Source organism: Enoplosus armatus, chromosome 17, assembly GCF_043641665.1.
Source record: "Enoplosus armatus isolate fEnoArm2 chromosome 17, fEnoArm2.hap1, whole genome shotgun sequence".
Lineage (NCBI taxonomy): Eukaryota > Metazoa > Chordata > Actinopteri > Centrarchiformes > Enoplosidae > Enoplosus > Enoplosus armatus.
The window spans coordinates 8,975,427-8,998,608 of record NC_092196.1 but is presented as its reverse complement, the minus strand read 5'-3'; the positions used below and the strand labels follow the sequence as shown (position 1 = coordinate 8,998,608).

Sequence of the window (23,182 nt, the reverse complement as noted above, 5' to 3'; positions counted from 1 at the left end):
TCTCTAATGATTTTGTCTAGCACCACTGTCAACAAAATTTGACCAGCACTTTGGTCAAGCCTGTGGTGTTGGCTTCAGTGGCACAACCATGCAAAACATGCATGTGTGCATTTGTATTTGAATTTTTGTTGGGCATGTGTCAACAAAGAACTTTCCAAAATAAAACTTCATGTACTGTTTGAGTACAGTTGATTATTGGAGTTTTGATCTGCCCTATAATGGGATGTATATGCTGTTGTAGGCCATACATCTAAATAAATAGTTTAACTGAACCTAAATTAATACAATTCTGTATACATAAGCAGATTAATCCACATTTCAAGTATGGCTGATATTATGTCTGAATGGCAGATTGCTAATGATAATAATAATAACAGATTTATTTTCCAACCACTTTGTTCATTTGGCATCTTTCACTGAAAATAATCCCTCTAAGGTCACTAATGCTGTTGCATAACAAAAGGCCAACATGAAAATTGTTGAGTGTGACAATAGCTATTTTTGTCATTCAAATAAATGTGCTTGTCCCTATCTTTTGAGGCTATAGCCAAATGTCAAGATTATCAGTGAAAGACATTGATGTGTGTTGTAGAATCAATGTCATGACATGCAATTGCTGGGAAACAAAGATTGCTTCATGAACCTATGTGGTGACCAATGTTATAAAACAAGATATAAAGATATATACAAGATATAAAACAACTGCACGCTAAGGATTTGCAGATTCCATCGCTGATTTGAAGACATCGCAGTGAAATAGCAAGGTGCACAATCTTGTGATGATGTGGTTGAGTAAATTTAAGATAAGAGTTTTATTCCAAGACTGCTATCCCTTAATGCTGACCTATGACAGTACTACTAAATATTTGAGTTGTTACATTATTTGCTTGAAAATTTGACAATGATGTTAAGCTTCCCATCCAATCCCACACAGCTCATAGAATAAATGTCAAGTGTTGACCGAATCAAACATCCTGAAACAACATACATACAACCACATATAAACAATCTCAGGAGTAATCTGCCTCTCTGGGGTGGATTATTTCAGTCTCTGTAATCCTCATCATGGGAACCTTAGACGAACAGATGGCAGATAAGACAAAATCACCACTCTATTTCTCATCTACTGACTGAAAAAAGTAAAACATATAAATAAATAAAAAATGCAATAGGAATTTAATGAACCAGAATGTGTTTTTTAAAATTATGTTCAAATCAAGATATATTAATTAGAAATGTATTATATTTTGTAGGCTACAGACTTCCCAAACAATAACACTTGCCATTTTGGAGTTCCATTGAGAATAAAAATACTTACATTTTATTTTTTAACAAGCCAAGTAGTCAACACGCTATTTTTTATTATCTGTTAATAAAGATAATGTACTTGAATAAGAATTATTAGATTAAGATAAATGTATTCCCCCATAAAAGTTCATTATGTATTTTGAGATCCCTACAAAACAGTTTCTGTTCTGCTCCGTGCATATTGTATCAACAAAAGTGTTCATGAACTTGTATTACTCTATTAATCTATTCACTGAGTCAATACTGATTTATTTGTTATTTATTTATTTGGATTCAGAGAAAAACAGAATTGACAAAAACCCTGATTTATGCATGTCAATTTGTAGACCACCAATTATATTAATAAATAGATCAATAAAAGAAAATATATATTAATAGATTTATAGATACGAACATACAAGCATACATGGAGGTAATAATACGAGAAAGAATAACCACAGTATTCAAAAGTTATGCATTCATTTTTGAAAACAAAAATAAATTAAAATTTTCATTTCGATGATTTTCATGTTTTCACAGTTTTTTGGTTGAGCCACAGGTAATCTACCTAAATTTCAAAATAAAGCATCCCTCACTGACTTTAATGGCCTTTCCACCCTGATGGCAAATGAGCACATGCATCAGCAGCTCAAGACAAATTCCAGTAATCAGGACGGATAGGTTTCACATGCAAGTAGCATTCACTAGCATAGTATATGATATCAAGATAAGATTTACAATAGTTAACACCAGAACTGCTCTTCTTAGGTTGGATCTCATTGTGCTTTCAAGAGATGTCAGTTTGTAGTTTGCAGCCAAATTGTCTAGCATGTAATATTGTCTAACACATCATCCATAATAATGCGTTCATGTGGCACTTCCTGGTGAAGACCATAAATCCAACGCCACGTGAAAGCGTGGCTAATGGCTTGTGTAATTCTTAGGGCAGATTCACACAGTGATTCATCGACTGGAATGAGATGCATGACCCACAACAAGCAGGGCTAAGGTAAGGCATCCCTGCATGATGTATATTGGTTGTGCAGGAACAAATTCAGAGGTCAGGGTTGAACATGAAGTCCAAAGCTTGTCTCTCTGCTGCAGCCACATTTGGATGCCAGAGGTCCACACTCAAAATGACTCGGGGTCCAGTATCGGGAGGCCCTTTAAAAATAGAAACAGATGTAATTTTAGGTTAAAAAATGTGACAGCCATTTAGATTCAACTGTTGGGAACAACTCATGAAATGGAGCAAAAACTTAAAAAACCCAAAGATACTTGAAGGGTAATTTCCTGGGCCATATTTTTACATATTTTGGGGTGTAAATGATTAATAAATACAAAAAGGTTTTGGAATTGGTCCAGTAGATCACCTCAGATGGCAGCCATGAATGGGCTGCAGTGGCTGCAATGTAATCCTTGGGGACAACTGCACCCGTCAAAGTACGTCCACTAAAAGTGATAAAGAGGGCCCAGGTTTAAAAATACTGAAATTACCCTTTAAGTAAGGAGTCACCTAAAAATACTATTGCTTGTTGTTTTTGGGAGATTATGCATTGCATTTCATTTTTATTTTTTGTGCTTCAGTTTAGAATACAATTACTAGTAAACATTTGAATTAAATTAATGTTACGATAATTTGTTTCCCATAACAATTTTACCATTTGTCTTTACTGTAATTCCATTTTTTAAAATAAAATAATAATAATTGCAGTAAATTCCCACTCACCAGAAATACGACATGTCACATATTACAATAAAATTTGTTTTTCAAAATTGTATGTGATTCACCAACCCTTGTGGGAAACAGTGTGAAGGAACGAGTCATCAACCAGGAGGCAGTGTCCCTCTGACCAACACTGAGGCTCCCCTCCCACCACCAGCTCACACGAGGGTGGAGTCTGCAGACCTACAAAAGTGATTTTTAAACTTTGGAAACAAAATACTATGTTTTCCCTAAGAAGGTCATGCACTCCATTCCTGTCTGTGTTTAAAACAGAGAGGATTATAGCCAGATGGATCACAGAACTAAATGGGCTAAGGGGAAATGAACTACTACCCTGATCCACAAAGTACCACATTATTTATTTATTTATTTATTTATTTTGGTGTAGTGATGTCAACAATGTATTAGTTGCATGGGCACAGTTCCAAAGTGCACCATAGTGTACTGAACCCTACAATATCTCTGTATCCTCTTTCACGCAATTTGATCACCTTTGCTAGTGCATCTCTTTACGTTACTTTGAATATGAGAGGTTCAAATCATGTTGTACCTTGATTTGTCTGAAATGTTTTGTTAGGTACTATTTTGGGAGGTACTGGCATATGAATGAAGTAAACATGCAAACAAGGCACTCACCACTGTAGCAAGTAATCACATTTAAAGTCAGTCAAGGAATACCCTTCATTTAATACATCATAGGGTATCCTGACTGACTAAAAGGTGGGTTAAGAAAGTAAATCTAAAACAGTAAAACAGTATACTGTGTGAAGCAAAACTGTGATTCAGTAGATTTTGTTTGGAAGAGTCAGATTTGTCTAAGATGCAGATTAATGCAGATAAGCACTATTAGTGTAATTCTTTGACTCACCAAGATGACAACGTAGGCGTGTATTGGTGGGTCCATATGAGCTCCCCAACGTAGCCCCAGGCCCCAACAGCCAAAATCCAGCAGACCCCAAAGAGTTGCTGTTTATAAACGTACGTAAAGAGAGAAGTGTCCGGTACGTGCAGGGACAGGAGCGACAGTTTCCTGCCACACAGACACCTGCACTGTACAAAGGAAACACTGCCTGGCCCTGAAAGAGACAATGACCTGCAGTTAACATATGACTCAGATGAGACACAGAGATCAGAATTACACAGGATCAATCAGTTTATCCTCCTATTAACATCAGAGCTTAAATTTAGAAACTTTATTTTGAATAATTAAATAGAAAAAATATTTTTGCTGCACAAGTTCCTTCCATAGGTCACAAACAAGCTTAATTGCTGTTGTGTGCAAAGACACAAAAGCTCTGCAACACAAATATCAGAATATCTAAACAAATGTTGGGAAAGAAATTGCATTTCATCAATTGTAACACCAGAAAAAATTACCCTTTTTCTTCATCCACATAATGCTACTGTGTGTTTCAGCTGGTAGTATGGTGCCAGTTTCTTTCACTTAGTGCTCTGCATAACCAATGTTAGTGATTTTTATACAAAGCATGGAAGTCTTTCTAGTGCTGCCCCTTTCTCATAGATTTTATTGTGTACCTTTGGTCCCAGACAGGTCCAGCCTAATTTTGAGTCAATGCCCCGCTGGTAAACAGCCTTGAATTCAGCCAAGATTACAGAGTAGTTGGCTTCCAAGACCTCAATGTCATGTCGATGAGCATCACGTGGGAAGAAAGGAACACTTGGAACATCTGGCAGAAAGAAGAGATGAGGCTTCTGTATAGCAGAGTGATCATTCAGTCTGACCTAAAGTGAGAACAATAAGAAGTCAATCATCAATTCTTGACAATGCTTCCCTCCTCCTTCGCTTCCTTGATTGAAATATTTTTGTGTTAGCATGACTACTTTTTGCAGTTATGTCTGCTGCTGATAACAAACTGACCACAATGAAATTTAATGTAACATATTAATGAACAACTCATATACACAAGATTTACTGTCAATAGCAAGCACCAGCTTGTGGCTTGATGGAATAAACTTGTACCTGCTCACGGAGGCCCTTATGAATGCGGCCCATGCCCACCCAACTGTAGCGCTTGGCGTACTCTTGCAGTGCTGCGTACAGTTTCTTGGCTTCTGCAGATGCCTGGGCTGGGAACAAGGCATGACTCAGCACTGGGGTGAGGTAGCCCTGTCCCTGCTCCTCATCCTCCTCTGTTTCCATGGAAATAAAGGGAGTAATTTGATCACTCCTCGACAGCTTGGATCGTGCACTACACTTTGTTCCAGCACAGCTACCGCCACGGGCCATCATGGACCGCCTTGAGCCTGACTTTAGCTTTCCAGCATGTGCATGGCCTGGGATTGGCAGGTCGGAGCCCATCCGATAACAGTGCCACAGAAAAAGTAGCAGTAGAGTCCACAGAAGGCCACTCAGTGAATGCACACCCAGCTCAACATATGGAGGCAAGGGCAGTGTGTTCATTGACCAGTGCATCCTTTAAATTTGTGAGACACTAAAATACTGAAATAGAAACAGATTGAGAGGTTATGGTAAGTACTGCAAAATAATAAGTATTTCAGTAAAATAAAAATCATGTTTTACTGGCATAGAAGTCATTCTTTAGGTGACTCCAGACTTTCTACACCCCAAACTGTTTTCTTAATTTACATAATAAAGAGGAGTGAGTGTTCTCAGACAGTCTTTCCTACAGTCCAAAGACATTTCTTGGCTTGTCAAAGTCTCACAGATCATGGTAAAAGTGGCTCTATTTGCCAACAAGAACAGCCTAAAGGGAATGATGGACTGTTCTGGTTTCAAACAGCCTACTAATTCAGTTATTTTCTTTACTTTAATCCCCTTCAAAGGTCACAGGGAGCTGAGGCATATCCGAGCATGCAAATGGAAGAAATTAGGACAGGTTGCCAGTCCATCACGTAGCCACAGACACTTTGGTTTAGTTGCCTCTGAGACTGACTTCGTGGTGTTATGTAACTCCTGATCTTGGACCCCTTGCTCTCTGTGGAAACTAGCTGTGGATGTAGCTAAATATTTCACAGTAGGCAATATACAGAAGTCATGTGAAAGACTGTGTGTGTACATGTTTGAGAGCTATACAGAGTCAGACAGACAGACAGACTTTTTTTCTTTTTTTTTTTACTGTTACCCACAAGCAGAAAACATGTGTACGTCTCCGTGTGTGCGCTTGTGTTTTAGGTGGGAGGGCTCTCTCCTAATAGGCTTATTCCAACGCATTCGTTTCGAAGTTGCATCAATTACATGCTAAGTGATGATACTGCCCACAGGAAACAGCCATTAGGCTACAGCTCTCATCATAAAGGTGTTCCATAAATTGTGGACTTAACTCGGGGTTTTTTTTGCAGTCGCTTCAGCATTCATTTTGTTTTTGCTCTGCACCAGACCCCACAGCTCAGCGGGCTCATGTTTAATGTCCGCATTCCATGTTAGCGCAAACATCCACCCATTACAGGAAACCACGGCACAAAATGTTCGCCATGCATACCGTATGGCACATGCAGGCCTTTAAATGAGAAAACATGTACACTGCGTGCCGCATCTCACATCTCTGTCAGATTACCTTAATATACCGTGCAGCGTTGTTTCGGACACACTTCAGCACCGTGCTGGTGGACACCTCCTCCAGCGCCCACAGACAAAATGTGAATATCTCCCGCGCGCCGCTGCAGTTACTGCGTGCGGCCGCTAGGGCGCACCTGAAGCTTCAACATAAATGCCCTCACATCATAGCCGAATGCGTCAACCACACGGTAACCAGCTAGGGGCATCTCACCAGCACAAACCCCGCCGTGTTCTCGGGGCCTAAAGCAACAGGATACAGTCAAAGTAACAGAACGCAGGACGCAGACTGGAAGATAAAGGTAAGACAGCCACCTTTCAATGTTGCTGAGATGGTTGTCTGTCTCACTGTAGTGATGACTGATGCCAAAAATCGTCCTCCGCACAAAGAGGGCCGGGGGAGGTGCGAGTGATGCTGCCTCGTATACCCCATCATTTTGTCACACACCAGGCTGGTAATTTCACCGAGGAAACGCCTCGAATAACAGCGGAGGCGCTTTTGACACATTAGCATTATCAGGCTGATAATAGAATAAGGTTTAGAGTCTACCTGCGGTGAATTTTGGAATAGCGCATTTTCGGGCATGTTGTTGCAGATTTGGGTGAGAAAATGCAGGGGGGAAAGCCTGAATATTTAACCTTATACCGTGTGCGATGTGTAGCTGTTCCTTTTACCTAGACTTGTAAAATATAACTTTTATTTGATTGTAATTTTACGCTTCTATGGAGTATAAACTGAAAAGATATTTTCCAGATTGATGGAGCTGGGCTTTTACAGTATCACATCGCAATGGTCCTCTAATCCGAGTCATTGTGGCCTGTGTGATGTAAACATATGATCAGTACCTGAATTGCGAGAGAATGTTAAATGATATGACTAATGATTTTCTATTCATTACCACTCCAGTCAACATGTGTCATTTCTGTGCAACGTGTAGTAATTTTAAGCTACTTATAAGCAATTACATTACAGTGCAAGATACAGTAATTGTTCTATTGACATTATTACTTAATTGCTAATCAATCTGCTCCCTTAACCTTCTCAGGTCATTCAGTTTCATCCAAAGCCATGGGGTTCACAAGCCGTGCTGTGATGCTGTCTGTCACCATGATCCACCTAGTTTCAGGTAACTGTGTGTGTGTGTGTGTGTGTGTGTGTGTCCTCTAATGCATGCATATTTGTTGTCCCACCACAATCATGGACTAATGCACAGTGTTTTGCTTATCTCAAATCTAGAGAAGAAAACTTATTTTCTATGCAGTTTGCTTTCTATGTCCTGCTAACTAGGTTTGTTTCCATTTTATTTTTTCAAATAACAAAAATAATAATTAGTCCTGGCTATTTCAGGTATGAGCTTTATGACTCCTGAGCCTGATACACCACCAACATCAACCCCAGACTCTTACCCTCTGGGTGACCTGATCCACGCTGCCCTGCAGAGTAAGGAATACTTAGGAGAGGCTTCTGCAGGCACAGGTACACTAACCCAGGCCTTTATGGCTTACATAATTCAGCTACAGGACAATGTGGGAATGACATACATTGAATTGAACCTGTGGAATCTGCAGGTACTACCACCAACCCGACGCAGGCTGTTCCAGGGCTTGGGCAGACCGAGTCAACAGCAACAGTCATATCACCAGGGCTTCTCACCACAGCTTTAAGCTCCTCTTCTGCTGCCAGCCAGACAGGATCAAGGAATACCATGTCCTCGCTGCCCATAGAGGAGGAGACAACCACCACTCTGATCACCACGACCACCATAACCACAATGCACATGCCAGGTACTTGCATGCCATCACCTGCCTTCCCCTGAGTCTCCGTTGTTTGTTAATGTAAGTTATGGTTCTGATAAAGCAATGTGAAAATAGATTGAACATATCATTCAGAATCTGACCTGTGAATTTAGAAATGCTCAGATTTTAGTGGCGCCAGCACCTACAACAAATTCCAACAGAATCACTTTGTTTTCCGTCGCAACATCAGTAATTTCACTTCTCTGCCTGGCTTTAAAGACAGAGTAACAAGGAGATCTTGACAGACAAGGTAACGTGAAACATGTTGTCATAAAGTATTCATGATGAAACATCAACAGGTGACTGTACAATGTGAGTTACTTGTAAAGAAAAAGGATGTATATGTATTTAATATATTTTAGAAAATTGCAACACTATCACATAACCAGTCTGGAGTGACTAGCTGGCTATGGAGTTAATATAGCTGCCTTCTATATAAATGCAACTATTTACCATTTGCCTGCTAATGTGAAGTACCGTTCTGTAACATGTTCAGTATCCAGTATTGACTTCAGATTTTTAGCTCACTGCTAAGGTTGGAACATTTCTGTTTGGTAACAATATGAGCTGTTCATAGAAAAAGAGTGCAGACATTTTGTCTATGCTTCTGGTCTTATTACTGCGAGAATAATGTGTTTATTGCAGTCCTACATTTCAGGATTTATGCTTTAAACTTTTGGAGGGACAATGCAATGAGTGCATACACTGAATGGTGATATGATATAGTACACTTTCCTGATTGAAGTAGTCAGTGAAACCAACTCTTCTACTGTATCTCTCCTCCATTACCCAAAACAAGAAAGCAGATTGGTTTACCAGTCTGAACTGCTGTGAGATGACTGCGGCCAGATGTATCAGTAAATATGTCTTACATGGACGTGTGCATGTTTGACTTAGATGATGGCTAGGACAGCTGGCATTGAAAAGCACACATATTGTGTACCCAGAAAATACAGCACAGGGTAGTGAAGGTGTCTGGTTTGGGTAAACAGGGTGGTCATCCTTTGCCATTAAATCTGTAGAATCTAGGATCTATATGGCCTGTTCTTAAGTGTTAAAAATCCATGACCCTTATTTATTACCTTCAATAAAATCTATACCAGTCGATAAAGAGAAGCAGATAACTTAAAAAAAAAGATTTTAGTGAGATATGAAAAATACAACAGGGGCTTGGACTCATATCTGGAGGAATTTTGTACATGTATTGTGACTACTGTCATGCGACACATTCGCAGTTAGTGCCGTCCTCATTCACATCATCACATGAAAAGTCCTGTATCCAGAAGAATATTGACAATAAAGTATATATATACTTTTTGTCTTTTAGTTATTATTACAACAAACCAATTAAACTTAATCAGTGAGAATGAAAACAACTTATTAACTGAATAAAGAGCAACCAGGTGAATCCATGAATACCAATGCCAGCACTTTTTTTGTTCTAATATAGTAAGAAGAGAAGTATTAACTTGAAAAACCAGTCAGTCAACAATGCCATCATGACCAGAATACTAACAGGGAGTGGTGAAGAACAGAACAGCATCCTGTAAGAATAACTGTCAGAAGTGGACTTAAGTGAGACAACATTATGGCAGTTTGGGGTGCCTGTGCAACTCTCACTGCAAGTGGATGAGAGCTGTTGCTCATTCTGGTCATGAAATAAAAGACACCATTACAGTAATGGTTACAAATGAGAGTTGAGGAAATGTGATTGAGCAGGTAGGAGGTGGGTCAGCTGATTTACACCAGATGTGGGGAGAGAAATGTCATGCAAGATTAATGATCTTTAGAGCTTTAGAGGTCCTGGTAGGTGGATTTTGTTTACCCAAGGACAGAGCCAGGCTAGCTGTTTCCCACTGTCTGTCTCCAGTCTTTACGCCACTACCCTAAGCAAGAAAGCAAATAAGCTTATTTCCCAAAATGTTTGAGTTATTCCTTTAACTTTTGAAAAGAACTTCAACTCTAAAATGCTCATTATGTATATCGGACAACTTATTATACGTTCTCTGCCATTAAAGAATTATGTGACAGCACAAAAGTGTATCTGCTACACTCAAATCATGTCAAGTGTATCTGCTACACTCAAATCATGTCCATCTTTAACAGTTGCATCTTACTCCTACCTGTCTGCATGCTCAGTTAACACTGTCAACTGATTACTTTAAAATCTGCCACACAAGTGAAATTTGTTGGGTTGCTTTCCCCTTACTGATGCTTTTAGCTAACTCTTTTTTTTTATGTTCATTGTTAGCCAAATGGACTGTAAACCCTTGTCCTCTCCAGTTGCCATTTGTATTATAAGGGGTGGTCAGTAATTTGATTCTACCGAAGCATAGCAGCGGTTTCAGTCAGTCATGTGGTCAATAAAATGATTTAATGAGCGGCAATCCAGCACATAACAGCTTATCCCGAGGCAGTGCTTCAATTCAGCCAGTACTCACTGGTAGGAAATGCTTTTAATTTTTACCAATTTTAAATGTAATTGGTATACTGTCACTGACAACTACATACTGCCACTTGTGATGATAAGCCAGGTTTTTATTGTCAGGCTCAGATCTTAAGCCCAAAGACGAGGCAGAAATGAGCTGCTCCTTGTCCCTGATTTCTGTAGTTGGAAGTTTATTGGTTATTGTGAGAATAAATATACTAAAGCTAAGCCTTACAAAATAATATGTGGACATTTTGGACAAATATGTCGACACTTTTTTACCAAATCATAAATGTTGTTTTTCAAATTAGCTGAGCTACTCCTCAATCTTTCCATGGAGTAGAAGAAGCAGTAGAAGTACCCACTGTGATACACATACCCCTAACTGATCACTGGCTTAGAGTTTTGCTGTTGTTTACTACATCCAGTATTAGGCACTGGCTCCCATTACACAACAGTGCCAATATGGAGACAGCAGGCAGGTACAGTCTAAGGCAGGTGTGGTTCAGCCAACTCACTTACTTAGCATCAAAAATACCCCAGCATTCATTTATCATTTTCTCTACACAAAGAAATATGTCTGGAAATGAGAAACTCACATTATAGGTGTTGCTGGTTATTCATATTAAAACCAGTAAACCCAACAAAACATGTCTGAGCAACTTGCACCTAATACCATTTCTTACAGCTCTTATACTATATACATCATTTATTTGATGATTATTTTGATGATTTCCACATTAGGGGATGTGTAACTGCCTATTTAGCCATGCACAGCTTTTTTGGTGTCAAGGATGACTATGATTTGCATCTTGTACGACTGCCCTACTTGAAAGAGGTCAACAGCACAGGGCACTCTTGTGTTTTGTACTTTTTTGTCTCTTGAAGCATGCACACCCAAGTAGATTTTTCCAAAATCACTAAAGAATATTGTATATTGTATGTTATTATTGTCTGTTAAATGCATTTATATGCACACCAGAAATACAGTTTTAATTTGATAATAGCAATGATGGCAGCCAAGCAGAGCCTGACCTGTATGGTTATAATTCTTATCAGTGTCAGCCAGACACAATTGCTTGCAGGATCAAGGTCTTCCTTTCAGTTTACTAAATCACTACAGCATCACCCTTCATCTGACAGCAGCAAGAGAGGTGTGTGTGGCCCATCTGCACCCTCTAATTTTAAAGGAAGGTTCCCATGTAATTGTTTAATTCCAGCACAAGCACAAGTACAAATGCCTCAATAAATGCAGAACCTTAAATTGTGAGCAACCAGTACCAGCTATTGTGCTTCCTATGTGCTTCATAACTTCCTGGTTTATGCAATGTACATCATCAGAAGTGTAGGAGGCATCTTCGAGAATCAGTGGACACACAGTTCACACAGTTCAATAAAAGATGTTGTAACTTCTCTCTCATCTTCACATCACTGAATGCTCTCAGCAGCAATTTCTCCCACCAATCCTCATCCAAAAAAAACAGGCTTCTGGGATGCAACAACATCATGTCTCATCTGCTTCTTACTGTGTAATTTAAGTGCCTGAAGACATGTTTTTTAAGTGCAAAAGATATAACAGTAACATTTTTGTGCCATGAAATGTAGCCAAATATAACTTAATGCAACTTTAATAATTGCTTAAAAATTCCTATGTCAACCAACAAAAGACATTATTATTATTATTATTATTATCTGTATGTTTGCTAATGCTTTTCTATCTTTTCCCTCTTTTCACAGTACAATGCAATGCAACTTTGTCAGCAATGGAGGATGTTGTCGAGTCACCAGATCCTGCATCATCATCATCTTTTTCCCCTCTGGAGTGCACCTACAGCATTACTGTGTATGCAGGTTATGGTGTGGAAATTCAGGTAATGTGCATTACTTCCTCCATAAACATTAATCTTTTCAAATATTAACCTTTTTTTCAAAGACATTTTTCCACTGTAAAATAGTCAATTTTAATGTTGTCTTTGAACTGAATATGTAGGCTTCTGTACTTTAATTGTACTCTAATTACTGAGAGGAATACAGACACAGTATAAAAATGAGACTTAAGATATTTTTTGTCAAATAAAGCAGAGTTACAACGATTACTCGATTAATCGATTAAAAGAAAATTAGTTGTCAGGAATTTTGATAATTGATAAATCGTTTCAGTCATTTTTCAAGCAAAAATGTACAACATTTGCTGGTTCCACCTTCTTAAATGTAAGGATTTGCTGCTTTTCTTTGTTGTTTATGATAGTAAATGAAGAGTCTTTGGGTTTTGGACAAAAGAAACAATTTGAAGGTGTCACTTTGTTCTCTGGGAAATTGTGATGGGCATTTTTCATCTTTAAACATACTCAAACCTATGTGGCACAATTTCAGTCTAATAAATAGTGGCAGGGTCGGTGGTGTATGTTGATTTAACTGACTTTAATTAACTGCACATTTAGAAAAAAAACGTAGCAGTAATCACATGGGCGTGCAGTATATTTCTAATAGCAACAATGCTGCAGCAGCAATATGGTCAATCAGCTACACAGTGTTAACTTTTAGCTTATGAGGCCCAAGTGGAATGTTAGTAAATTGTAGCCACAATTCAAAAGATGGCCACATAATACCTCTAATTATTAAATTAAATTAAATTAAAACCATTTCACACAGCACACTATCTGTTTATGTTTTGTTCATCTGAAAGGTACAATATTTGCATTGAAAAACTGAACATTGTACAGTATGTCATGGGTTAGATAAGGCTGTAGATTATTTCACTCGTTGAATTGTAGGGCAAGTTCTTTTAAATTAAAGGCAGGTGTCAGAACAGATTGCATGTCATTATTTCCTCCTTTTCTCTCTAGGTGAGGAAGGTTAACCTATCTAAGAAAGAGTCCCTGACGATCATGGGGTATGGAGGTGTGGGACCAGAGCTCTTAGCCAATGAGACCCTGATGAGAGAGGGTCAGGTGATTCGCAGTACAACCAATCAGGTGTACATACACTATCGCAGTCTCCGACAGAGCAACCATGGCATGTTCAGCCTCCACTATCAAGGTAAATTAACCTTTCATAAAATGACTAGAAATAGCAGGTCTTTTCATTGGTACTTTGGGTCTATTTTCTTGTTAACAGTAAGATTATTTTACTGATTTATGTTTTCCTCTGCGCCTGAAGGAATGTTAGTCAGAGAAAGTGTTCTGTGGCTGAAATGATAACCACATACTTGCATATTCAAAAGCTTACAAGCATGGTAGATGTGGGGCCAATGGTCATAGTCAAGAAACGGAAGGCGCACTGATAGGCACCACAGTACTGTACCTCACATTTTCCAACTTAAATGTTGAAAGTTTCTAGATGACACATTATCCAATGAGTTGAAAGCTAGGACACTGAGTGTTTCACTGTGGAGTAAGTTCAATAAATTGATTAGAAATGAATAGCATTTATTAGGGATGAGGGAAACAACAGATGATAGATGATACCGGTGTTAGTGAAGAGACAGCCAGTGGAAGAGTGGCACCTGCTTGGCCGAGTCACTCAGGACAATCTGGCGATCATGATGATGACGTGGGAGATGAAGGGAAAGCCAGAATGGCAGCATCAAAGAAATCTAAAGATTCAAAGATCAACATCCAACTGAGTATTTCATAGATTGTGGAGGAAAAGCTGAAGGATCAGAAATAGTGACACATGAAAACTGTGAATGAGAAGAGTGACAGCATGGTAAAGATGACAGAGGTGCTAGAAATTCGCCAGAAGAAAACTTTATGTGAGAGAAAATCTCCCTTTTGAACTTTAACCTCAACGTTTCAGCTTCCATTTTACCAAATAAATGTAATTTCCTTCCTGTTTGATCAACATCAACAGCCTTTCTGCTGTCCTGCCCATTCCCTCTGTCTCCTGAGGGTGGTGGAGTGACAGTGACAGACATCCATCCTGGAGGTCAGGCACACTTCCACTGTGATCCAGGTTTCCAGGTCCGCGGCCATGAGGTGGCTACTTGTGTCAACACAACACAACCACACTGGAGCACTGCTGAGCCACAATGTGTCGGTCAGTAAGCTGATTTAGATTTGAATTAAACAGTTACAATACTGGCTTGTTGTTGGTAACAAAAGGTAAAGGTTGTGGATTTTGGAAACTAATATGTGGGATATTATTGTTCCTTAGCTGTGTCTTGTGGAGGGTGGATTCGCAATGCAACGGTGGGCCGGATACTGTCTCCACCCCCTCCATCTGTCAGTAACCACAGTAATGGAAATAACCTGAGCTGCCACTGGTTAATAGAAGCCAAAGAGGGACACAGACTCCACCTACACTTTGAGAGGATTGCACTGGATGAAGATGATGATAAGTTAGTTTGTGTTTCCACTAGTTTGCATGTCACAAAATCTTTGTAGAATGCACACAGCACTCATTGTTATCATTGTGACAAATAAGGTTTGTATTTTTGGTTTTTAAAGCAAAGTTATGTTCCTATTGCAGATTGTTGAAAAGCTCTGAGTCAGTCAGATCCGAGCTACCTTCTTTTAATGTTCAGTTGAACTGAAACTCATTTATATGTTAAAGCTACCAGATTTACGTTAGACAGTTAGACATTAGACACATTTATTTTTATACCTTGATGCAGTGATATCCTCCCTTTTATTCCCTGTATACTTAAATAGCTACTGTATGCTAGACCAAAGCAAAATGTTTTTTATTCTACACCAGTGTTATACCAAACTTGCTGTCCATGCACATTTATTTATTCCTTATTCAGACACTCATCCTAACATGTCCCTCTTTTCTCGAGCTTACCATCAGGCGTCTGTGTGGCTTGTTCCTCTTAGGTTAATTGTGCGAAGTGGAAACAGTTCCCTGTCTCCACCGCTCTTTGACTCCGACCTGGATGATGTCCCAGAACGTGGGTTGCTGAGTGAGAGCTCCACACTGTACCTGGAGCTCACAGCTGATTCTTCCTCCATCCCTCTGCTTCTGGCGCTGCGATATGAGGGTGAGCAGAGACACTTCTGATACTCAGTCTGCACCCTTTCCCGAATTCAGCAAAACACAAAGGCAGCGGCAGAGCTGCAATTCCTTCTAACCTCATTATTATATAATATTCAATACCTGGGTCAGCATTCTGCCTGAAAACAAAGTTAGATATGATTCATTATAGAATTACCAGAATGTGTCACTTACCGGTTAATTTTACCTCAAAAATCCTCTTCCAAGGTTGACCTTTCTAATCTTGATAGTTTAAAGATAATTTAGTTAGATAATTGATATGTTATATATTATATAATTCTACAGCCCTGTAGAAAACCAAGGCTTTCTTTTCATTAGTTTGTTGTTGTGTTTAAGACGGCCATAATGAGACACGTAAGTGCTTACAGTCTGCCCACGTTTCAGTGGGAATTATTTTAGCTTTAGAGATGCTCACTGCTCAAGATTTTAGCGCCTTACACCTGGGCTTTTTCTAGCCAAGAGGGTTTGCGATTCTGGGTCATCCCAAGTGAAAAGCTATACTGCTCCCTCCTCAATTAAATTTGTATGGTTGCTTAATTTCATCAAGCAGGAGAACAACTTTTATAACACAACAAAATATATAGGGAAAAGGGAAATACTGTACACACTGTCTAGATTCTCTGTCTTTTTTTAGCTTTCGATGATGAACACTGCTGGGAGCCCTACATGCCCCATGGAAATTTCAGCAGTAGTGACATCACGTATCAGCTGGGCACCACGGTTGCCTTCACGTGCTCTCCAGGCTTTGTCATGGAACAAGGTTCGGGGACGATTGAGTGTGTCGACCCCAGCAATCCCCACTGGAATGACAGCGAGCCTGTGTGCCGAGGTAAGTTTCAGGACTGAGCTTCGGTTGTATTTTCAATAAGTGAATCCAGTGACATGTCAGCCATTATGCCAGCAGTTTATTAAATTAGGTTGCTTTTTGTTTCTCTAATCAGAATTACAAACATTCTTATTCCTTTTTTTTTCTGGGCTTCATTTTCTTGATTTACCTAAACCTGAATCTTCTACTAACCCGTGTTTCCAAAACACATGGAGTTTTGTGTTTGCATGAAGTGACAAAGTCATTTAATTCATTAATATTCAAATTGAATTGTGTTGAGATGGGTGCCTGAAGCATCAAGATGTTGTAGCATGAAGACTACAACCACGCTGACTGTGTCATCTGCTGATCTGCTGGCATGCTGTGAAAAACGAGCGACAGAGAGACTGTGGCAGATATAAAACTGGCAGAGACGTTGCACTGGGTCAGGGACTGGCTGAAAACACAGGTGCTATAGTTTCAACTAAGTGAAAGAGACATTCTGAAAGCCATATGCTGTGTGGTATTTCTGCTTGCAGGAAAGCACAAGTAGCTCATACGCTGTGATGTTTAGGGAGGTGGATGGTGGCTATTTGTAAAATGGCGAAGAGGAGTTTTCATGGTTGTCTTGAACATCCGTGTATGGTGGAGGGCTGTGTCTCTCTCTCTCGGTGGAAACTGTTCAACTGCTTAATGAATGAGGGATCAGCTGGTGGTTGGGAGCTCTTGTATCTGTGATTGGTAATATTTTATAGCTCTCTCCCAAATTGAGTTCCTCTCAAAGCAAAGCTGGTTTCCAGTATTCAGTCCTTGTTGTTATTCTGCACACGTTTGCTCGTTATGCTCTCACTGAAATATATTTCACAAATGTTGTGGTTAAAATGTTCCCAAGGAGGTGTTTGTTGGGTGTAACTGTCTTCATGCACTGTTTGATTCCATCACATGGTTGTCATGAGCAATCCTGGATTTACTCCAGAACCAATGGCCACTTGTGTATGTCTGTGTGTTTGTGTTTGTCTGGCTTCACAGTTTCATGCCTCAGTTTTGATAGGAGTTGCTTTGTATGAGAGCAAGGCCTGGCATTGTATGTGAAGTCAGCAGCATTTTCCAAAACACAATCAAATGGAGTGTGTTCTCACAGGCAACATTGTGTGTTTGCATCAAAATAGAAGTGCTGCATTTGGCTCCTATCACTGCAATTTGCACCTTAGAGTTGTCAACTCCCCACTGAGACACTTTCCTAACTGTTTGTATTGTTTTTCTGCGAAGCAATGAGGTATTAGTGTCAAAGGGATCATTTTTCATATTCTTTAATTGATCATATTTTGTAATTGATCCGCCTAGTAGCTGCAAAATAATAACATGCACACTACAAATAATGTAACTACTGTTTTTAATTATGCCATGGAAACAGCAGATCTGTTTGAAGTAAGCCTTTGCTTATGATATATATATACTATGATATACATATAATATTCAGCACATCTCTCTTCTTTAAGTGCCCTCTGAAATCTTTATCATCTCTCCTTGATCATTTCACTGTGTCTTTATTTATTTTCTCTCCCTCCATTAATATAAAATTTTTCTCCAGTTGCTTTTCTTTTTTTCCAATTTCTATTGTTATTTCATCAGCCCTTTCATCATTCTCTCTGTCTCCCAGTCCACATCCTCACCTCAGTTTCTTTCCTCTCCTCTGCTCTTTAAGCTCTGTGCGGAGGGGAGTTGACCGAGCCCTCGGGCACCATCCTGTCTCCTGATTGGCCACAGAGCTACTCCAAGGGGCTAGACTGTGTATGGCAGATCCATGGCAACGAGGAGAAACGCATTGAACTGGATGTCCATATGTGAGTATTGCTGATTTAAGTTGTTGGCAATTAAAAAGTAACCATGTTTTGTGTGTGTGTGTGTGTGTGTGTGTGTGTGTGTGTGTGTGTGTGTGTGTGTGTGTCAGCAAATAGAATAATTGCATATTGTTTTTATTTATATAATAAAGAAATTAGCAAAAACACAAGATCCCTGCACATAGTATACATAGTGACATAATCCCTTTACTTCACAGATGTTGCTTCTAACTGCTGAGTTCAAATTCTCTCTGAGCCCTAAGGTGCATATTAGGAGGATTGTTATTACATACATGTACTGTAATAATGACCTGCATACCATCAGAGCCAGTGATCCAACCTTGTATTTCACACACTGAATCAAACCACTGGAAAGCTAAATCCAGGTTTGCAATCTGACTGATTTTTATTAGTTGGAGTACATGTTTCAGTGCTGCATTATGTACAATGTACATTGTGCTGTTATGCCGTCCACTGTCTTACATTTTTCACCCAAAATACTGCATAGCATTGTCTTTAATATTTGATGGTTTCAGCAAGGTATTTGCTGTTTGCAATGTCATGTCTATGCTCTGCGCACAAAATGTAAAGATCAATTAGTTTAATGTCTTTAATGTTTAAGATAATCTCTTCATACTGCCAAACATATATTTGCCATAGGTTTGCCATACAATATATTTGAAGTCAAGAAAAGCTTTGGTTGGAGATTGTAGACAAGCTTTTGATGACACAGAAACACAGACATATTGCTAAATGTAAATGTGCTTATAATGAAATTTCTCATTTCTCATTTGATCGCCAAATCAATTGCAGAAATCAATTTAACCAGCATCCTGGTGTCAAAATCAACTAATGCACTGCACTACATATACACAGTTTCAACTCATGTTATTCTATTTTATTTTCCTCTAACATCTAATAGCAAGTTTACTTTGTGATAAATGTGCATTTACATAGATTATACTGAACATCTTTTGCACTCTATATAAATTGTACCTCATTAAAAGTAAAATAGCAAATGAAAGAGAAAGGAAGATAATCTCATGTAGGAGCTTTATATAATCTTCGGCCTCTCCTGCCTTTTCTGTCTGTACTGTGTACTGACTAATAAAATGCGTCAGGTGGGTGGTAGGCTCGTCTTCAGAAACAGAATCTCTCTGAAGTGAAATCTCATGTTTCTTTTGTATTCTTGTCTTTCCTCCTTAAAGTTTAAATATCCGCCACACTGATGTGCTGACTGTTTTTGACGGACGTGATCTCATGTCCCACGTGATCGGGCAATACCTGGGGTCCAGAGAGCGTTTTCAGGTTGTGTCTGGGGGGTCAGAGGTTACCATTCAGTTTCAGAGTGATCCAGATGATTCCAGTTTCATCCTGAGTCAGGGATTCCTCATTCATTATCATGGTGAGTGCACTCCTTAAGTAACTGGTTTTATGGTTCAAAGTGTGACATTTTTACTTTTGAAATATACAGTAGACTAATGTAAAAGCCTATAAGTGAGGCCTGCCACTACTGAAGAAGAGATCATGAACAACCTATTTTTATTTATTTCTTTGCTGTCTGTCGTGCAGAGGTTGAGCCAAACGACACCTGCCCTACCCTCCCTCAAATTGAGTTCGGCTGGATCAGCTCGTCCCACTCCTCGCCTGTGAGAGGCAGTGTGCTGACCTATCAGTGCCAGCCGGGATATGACATCAGTGGCTCTGACATCATCACCTGCCAGTGGGACCTCTCCTGGAGCAGCAGTCCACCTACATGTGTCAAAGGTGAGACAAGTACCAGGACATACTTTAAAGATCTTAACTCCACACAGAAACCTCAGTTAAGGACTATTTGTAATAACTAAATATTTTGTATAGAAGCTAAGAAATGTGACCGTTGTATGTAAAGGTTAGATGAGATTAATAGTAGATATCAGACAAAACACATCCAGGATTCATCCAAGTTTTTAACCCGGCCATATACAGTCAATTGCTCTGCTAGTTTTAAAGGAATAATTTGGCAAATACGCTAAATCGCTTTCGTACGAAGAGTTAGATGAGAATATCAATACCACTCTCATATCTGTAAAATAAATATGTAGCTAGAGCCAGCAGCAGCCAACCAGCAGTCCGTTAGCTTAGCTTAGCATAAAGACTGGAAACGGGGGAACAGCCAACATGGCTTTGTTCAAAGGTAACAAAATCCTCCTACCTGCACCTCCAAAGCTTACTGTACAGACATTAGAGTGATGCTAACACCAGAAAGAATGTCAAATTATTCTTCTAACTTTTGTCAAAAACAGTTGTTGCAGTCATCATCCATGTTGCTATTGCTCCTCTGTTAAATGCTGTCATATACTGTATGTCCCACTTTCTCCCCCACAGTCCAGCAGTGTCCTGATCCAGGAGAGGTGGTAAACGGAGCGCGCTCGGTGCGCCCAGAGGCAGGTTTTGCAGTTGGGACAGTCGTTCGTTTCTCTTGTAACCAGGGCTATCAGCTGGAGGGTCCCAGCCAAATCTCCTGCCATGGACGAGACACCGGCACCCCCAAATGGAGTGATCGCAGCCCAAAGTGTGTCTGTAAGTCCCTTTCCTGCACTCTGCTGCTTTTGTCTGTCTGATTTTGATGCAAATTCATGACCTCTGTGTGTTTCTGTGTGCTCTGAACAGTAAAATATGACCCATGCCCAAACCCTGGTGTCCCTGACAATGGTTACCAAACCTTGTACAAGCACAGCTACCAGGCAGGAGAAACTCTGCGCTTCTTCTGTTATGAGGGCTACGAACTTATCGGTGAGGTCATTATCAGCTGTGTTCCCGGCCATCCCTCTCAGTGGAACAGCCCACCGCCCTTTTGCAAAGGTAAAGGTTTTCATTGTCTCGACATTCTCAAATACCGCTGTGGAGCATCTTTGAGCACTGTTTTCAATCGAGGAACAGAACAGGAAAATGGCTCGAAACACCTCATTCATTGACTCCAGGTTTGAATTCATGAGGTTAAGTTTTTAAGATCAGCTGCCTTTAAAAGTGTTTTATTTCAACATGTTGATTATGAAGGTATTATGCTCTTGTCTGCCATTGTTTTAGTAACAGAATATAGATCATGAGATCTCAAAGGTGCATTTGAAATTTCTAGGTGTAATTTGTAATCATTTGTTTTATGTATGTTTTATTCAGTGGCATATGAGGAGCTTTTGGATGATCACAAATTAGAAGGTGATTTATTTTTTCTTCTTGTGTTTGTGATGCGTATAAAGTCAGAAAGACATAGTATTTAAAGTCACTTCATGTGGGATTTTAATTCCTTGCTCTGGCACCATCTAGTGGTGGTATTACAAACGACACTGAGGCTGCTACAAAAGTAAACAAGAGTTGCTAGTTTGTTTTTATATTATTAGTACACTATTTCACTATTTCATTACTTTACAAAATATATAGTGCAATTAATGCAGGCAAAGTTTTAAAAAAAAACTTTGAGCAATGTAGGCAATTTAGATTTAGGAAATTAAATGTAAGTGCTAATTGGTGTATTAAAATTGTAGAGTTTCTCTAGATTTAGCAGCATATTTTTAATGTGTTTGACATTTTAGATTAATGACCAAAATCAGGAGTATGAGTATGAACAGAAAAACATCACGGTTGATGAAAAGCCTTCTTTTTGTGATGACTTTTCACAGTGTCCCAGTCATTCGAGCCGTCCCATCAGATCCTGAGTGAGAACATTGCTTTGGCAATAATTCTGCCAATAATCCTGGTCATCCTTCTGATTGGAGGAATTTACATGTACTATACAAAGTAAGTTCCCTGGGTAACCAAAGAGACGTTTAATCCTTGATCAGCATGCATTCACATTCATCCATCTCTGTGGTTGTAACACTGCTTTTACTTTTCTTCACTTCAATTCACAATCATGTCCAATAATAACATACTGTAGCCTTTATTCATGTGGTTATATGTTGTTTTATTTTCTCACTCACAGCATATGCAGACTAGAATGGAAGCCGCTCTTCTGGAAGTCTCTCTCTCACACACACTCCTACAGTCCAATTACAGTCGAGTCCGATTTCAACAACCCTCTTTATGAGGCAGGGGTAAGTTAAGGGCTAATACTTTAAACTTTCCTGTACTTCATATTTGTTTTAATGAGACCTTAGACCCGTTATGCGTCCTTCACGTTTTCCTTAGAAATATTTAGTCATTTCAGAGTCTTAAATTATTTTTTACTAACTGATTTCTTACTTTGACCACAGGATACACGGGAGTACGAAGTATCCATTTAAAGGAGAAAATGTCTTGGAGAGAATTAAAAACCACAGAAAGATTAAATTCTTTTGGAAAACAAATTTCCTTAGTATTAAGGCCTCACTCCCCTTTTATCATTCATTTTAAATGATCCTTCTGTTTTGTCATCACTGTATCTCTGTATCTTGTGGAAGTGCTTTATTTTGATTTGTTGCACTGATATGGTGGTCTGCCAAACGCGGGTCCTACTTCACGGTCCAACTTTCTGTATCATTAGGACTGGTGCCTTATGAAGGGTAAGATATTACAACAAAGAAAAAAACAACAGTGTGGGAGGCATAAGAACATGAGAGGGGGGAAAGGTGAAGGGAAATGGATTTATTTATTAAGTTAAATTATTAGGAGGCCAAAACATTAGATAACTTGGCAATACTTTGTAACTATCACAAGTTACAGTCATGAGCATAAATTACTCACTGAATGTTTTTCTTTCGTGTTTAGAGTGGCCGATGTTACATTTTACAGTGATACAGTAAAGGGGAAG

General features: G+C 39.2%; 2 protein-coding genes across 2 annotated transcripts; one reads left to right on the top strand and one right to left on the bottom strand.

Annotated features, from left to right (window-relative positions):
- Window positions 1-1,703: 1,703 nt before the first annotated feature.
- asphd1 (aspartate beta-hydroxylase domain containing 1) lies at window positions 1,704-6,606 on the bottom strand. Its single transcript, XM_070923615.1, has 6 exons — window positions 6,550-6,606; window positions 4,995-5,474; window positions 4,550-4,756; window positions 3,882-4,089; window positions 3,083-3,196; window positions 1,704-2,451 (listed from the first exon to the last, which is right to left on the bottom strand). The coding sequence occupies exons 2-6, from the start codon at window positions 5,445-5,447 to the stop codon at window positions 2,342-2,344; spliced, it is 1,092 nt and encodes a 363-aa protein (XP_070779716.1). The 5' UTR covers window positions 5,448-5,474; window positions 6,550-6,606; the 3' UTR covers window positions 1,704-2,341.
- A 1,011-nt stretch (window positions 6,607-7,617) lies between these two features.
- sez6l2 (seizure related 6 homolog (mouse)-like 2) lies at window positions 7,618-22,676 on the top strand. The gene is made up of 18 exons (XM_070922969.1): window positions 7,618-7,675; window positions 7,897-8,025; window positions 8,118-8,333; window positions 12,511-12,644; window positions 13,620-13,812; window positions 14,626-14,811; window positions 14,929-15,112; window positions 15,591-15,754; window positions 16,403-16,597; window positions 18,279-18,417; window positions 19,623-19,819; window positions 19,987-20,181; window positions 20,782-20,976; window positions 21,067-21,258; window positions 21,574-21,612; window positions 22,074-22,191; window positions 22,376-22,487; window positions 22,647-22,676. The coding sequence occupies exons 1-18, from the start codon at window positions 7,618-7,620 to the stop codon at window positions 22,674-22,676; spliced, it is 2,676 nt and encodes an 891-aa protein (XP_070779070.1).
- Window positions 22,677-23,182: the final 506 nt, after the last annotated feature.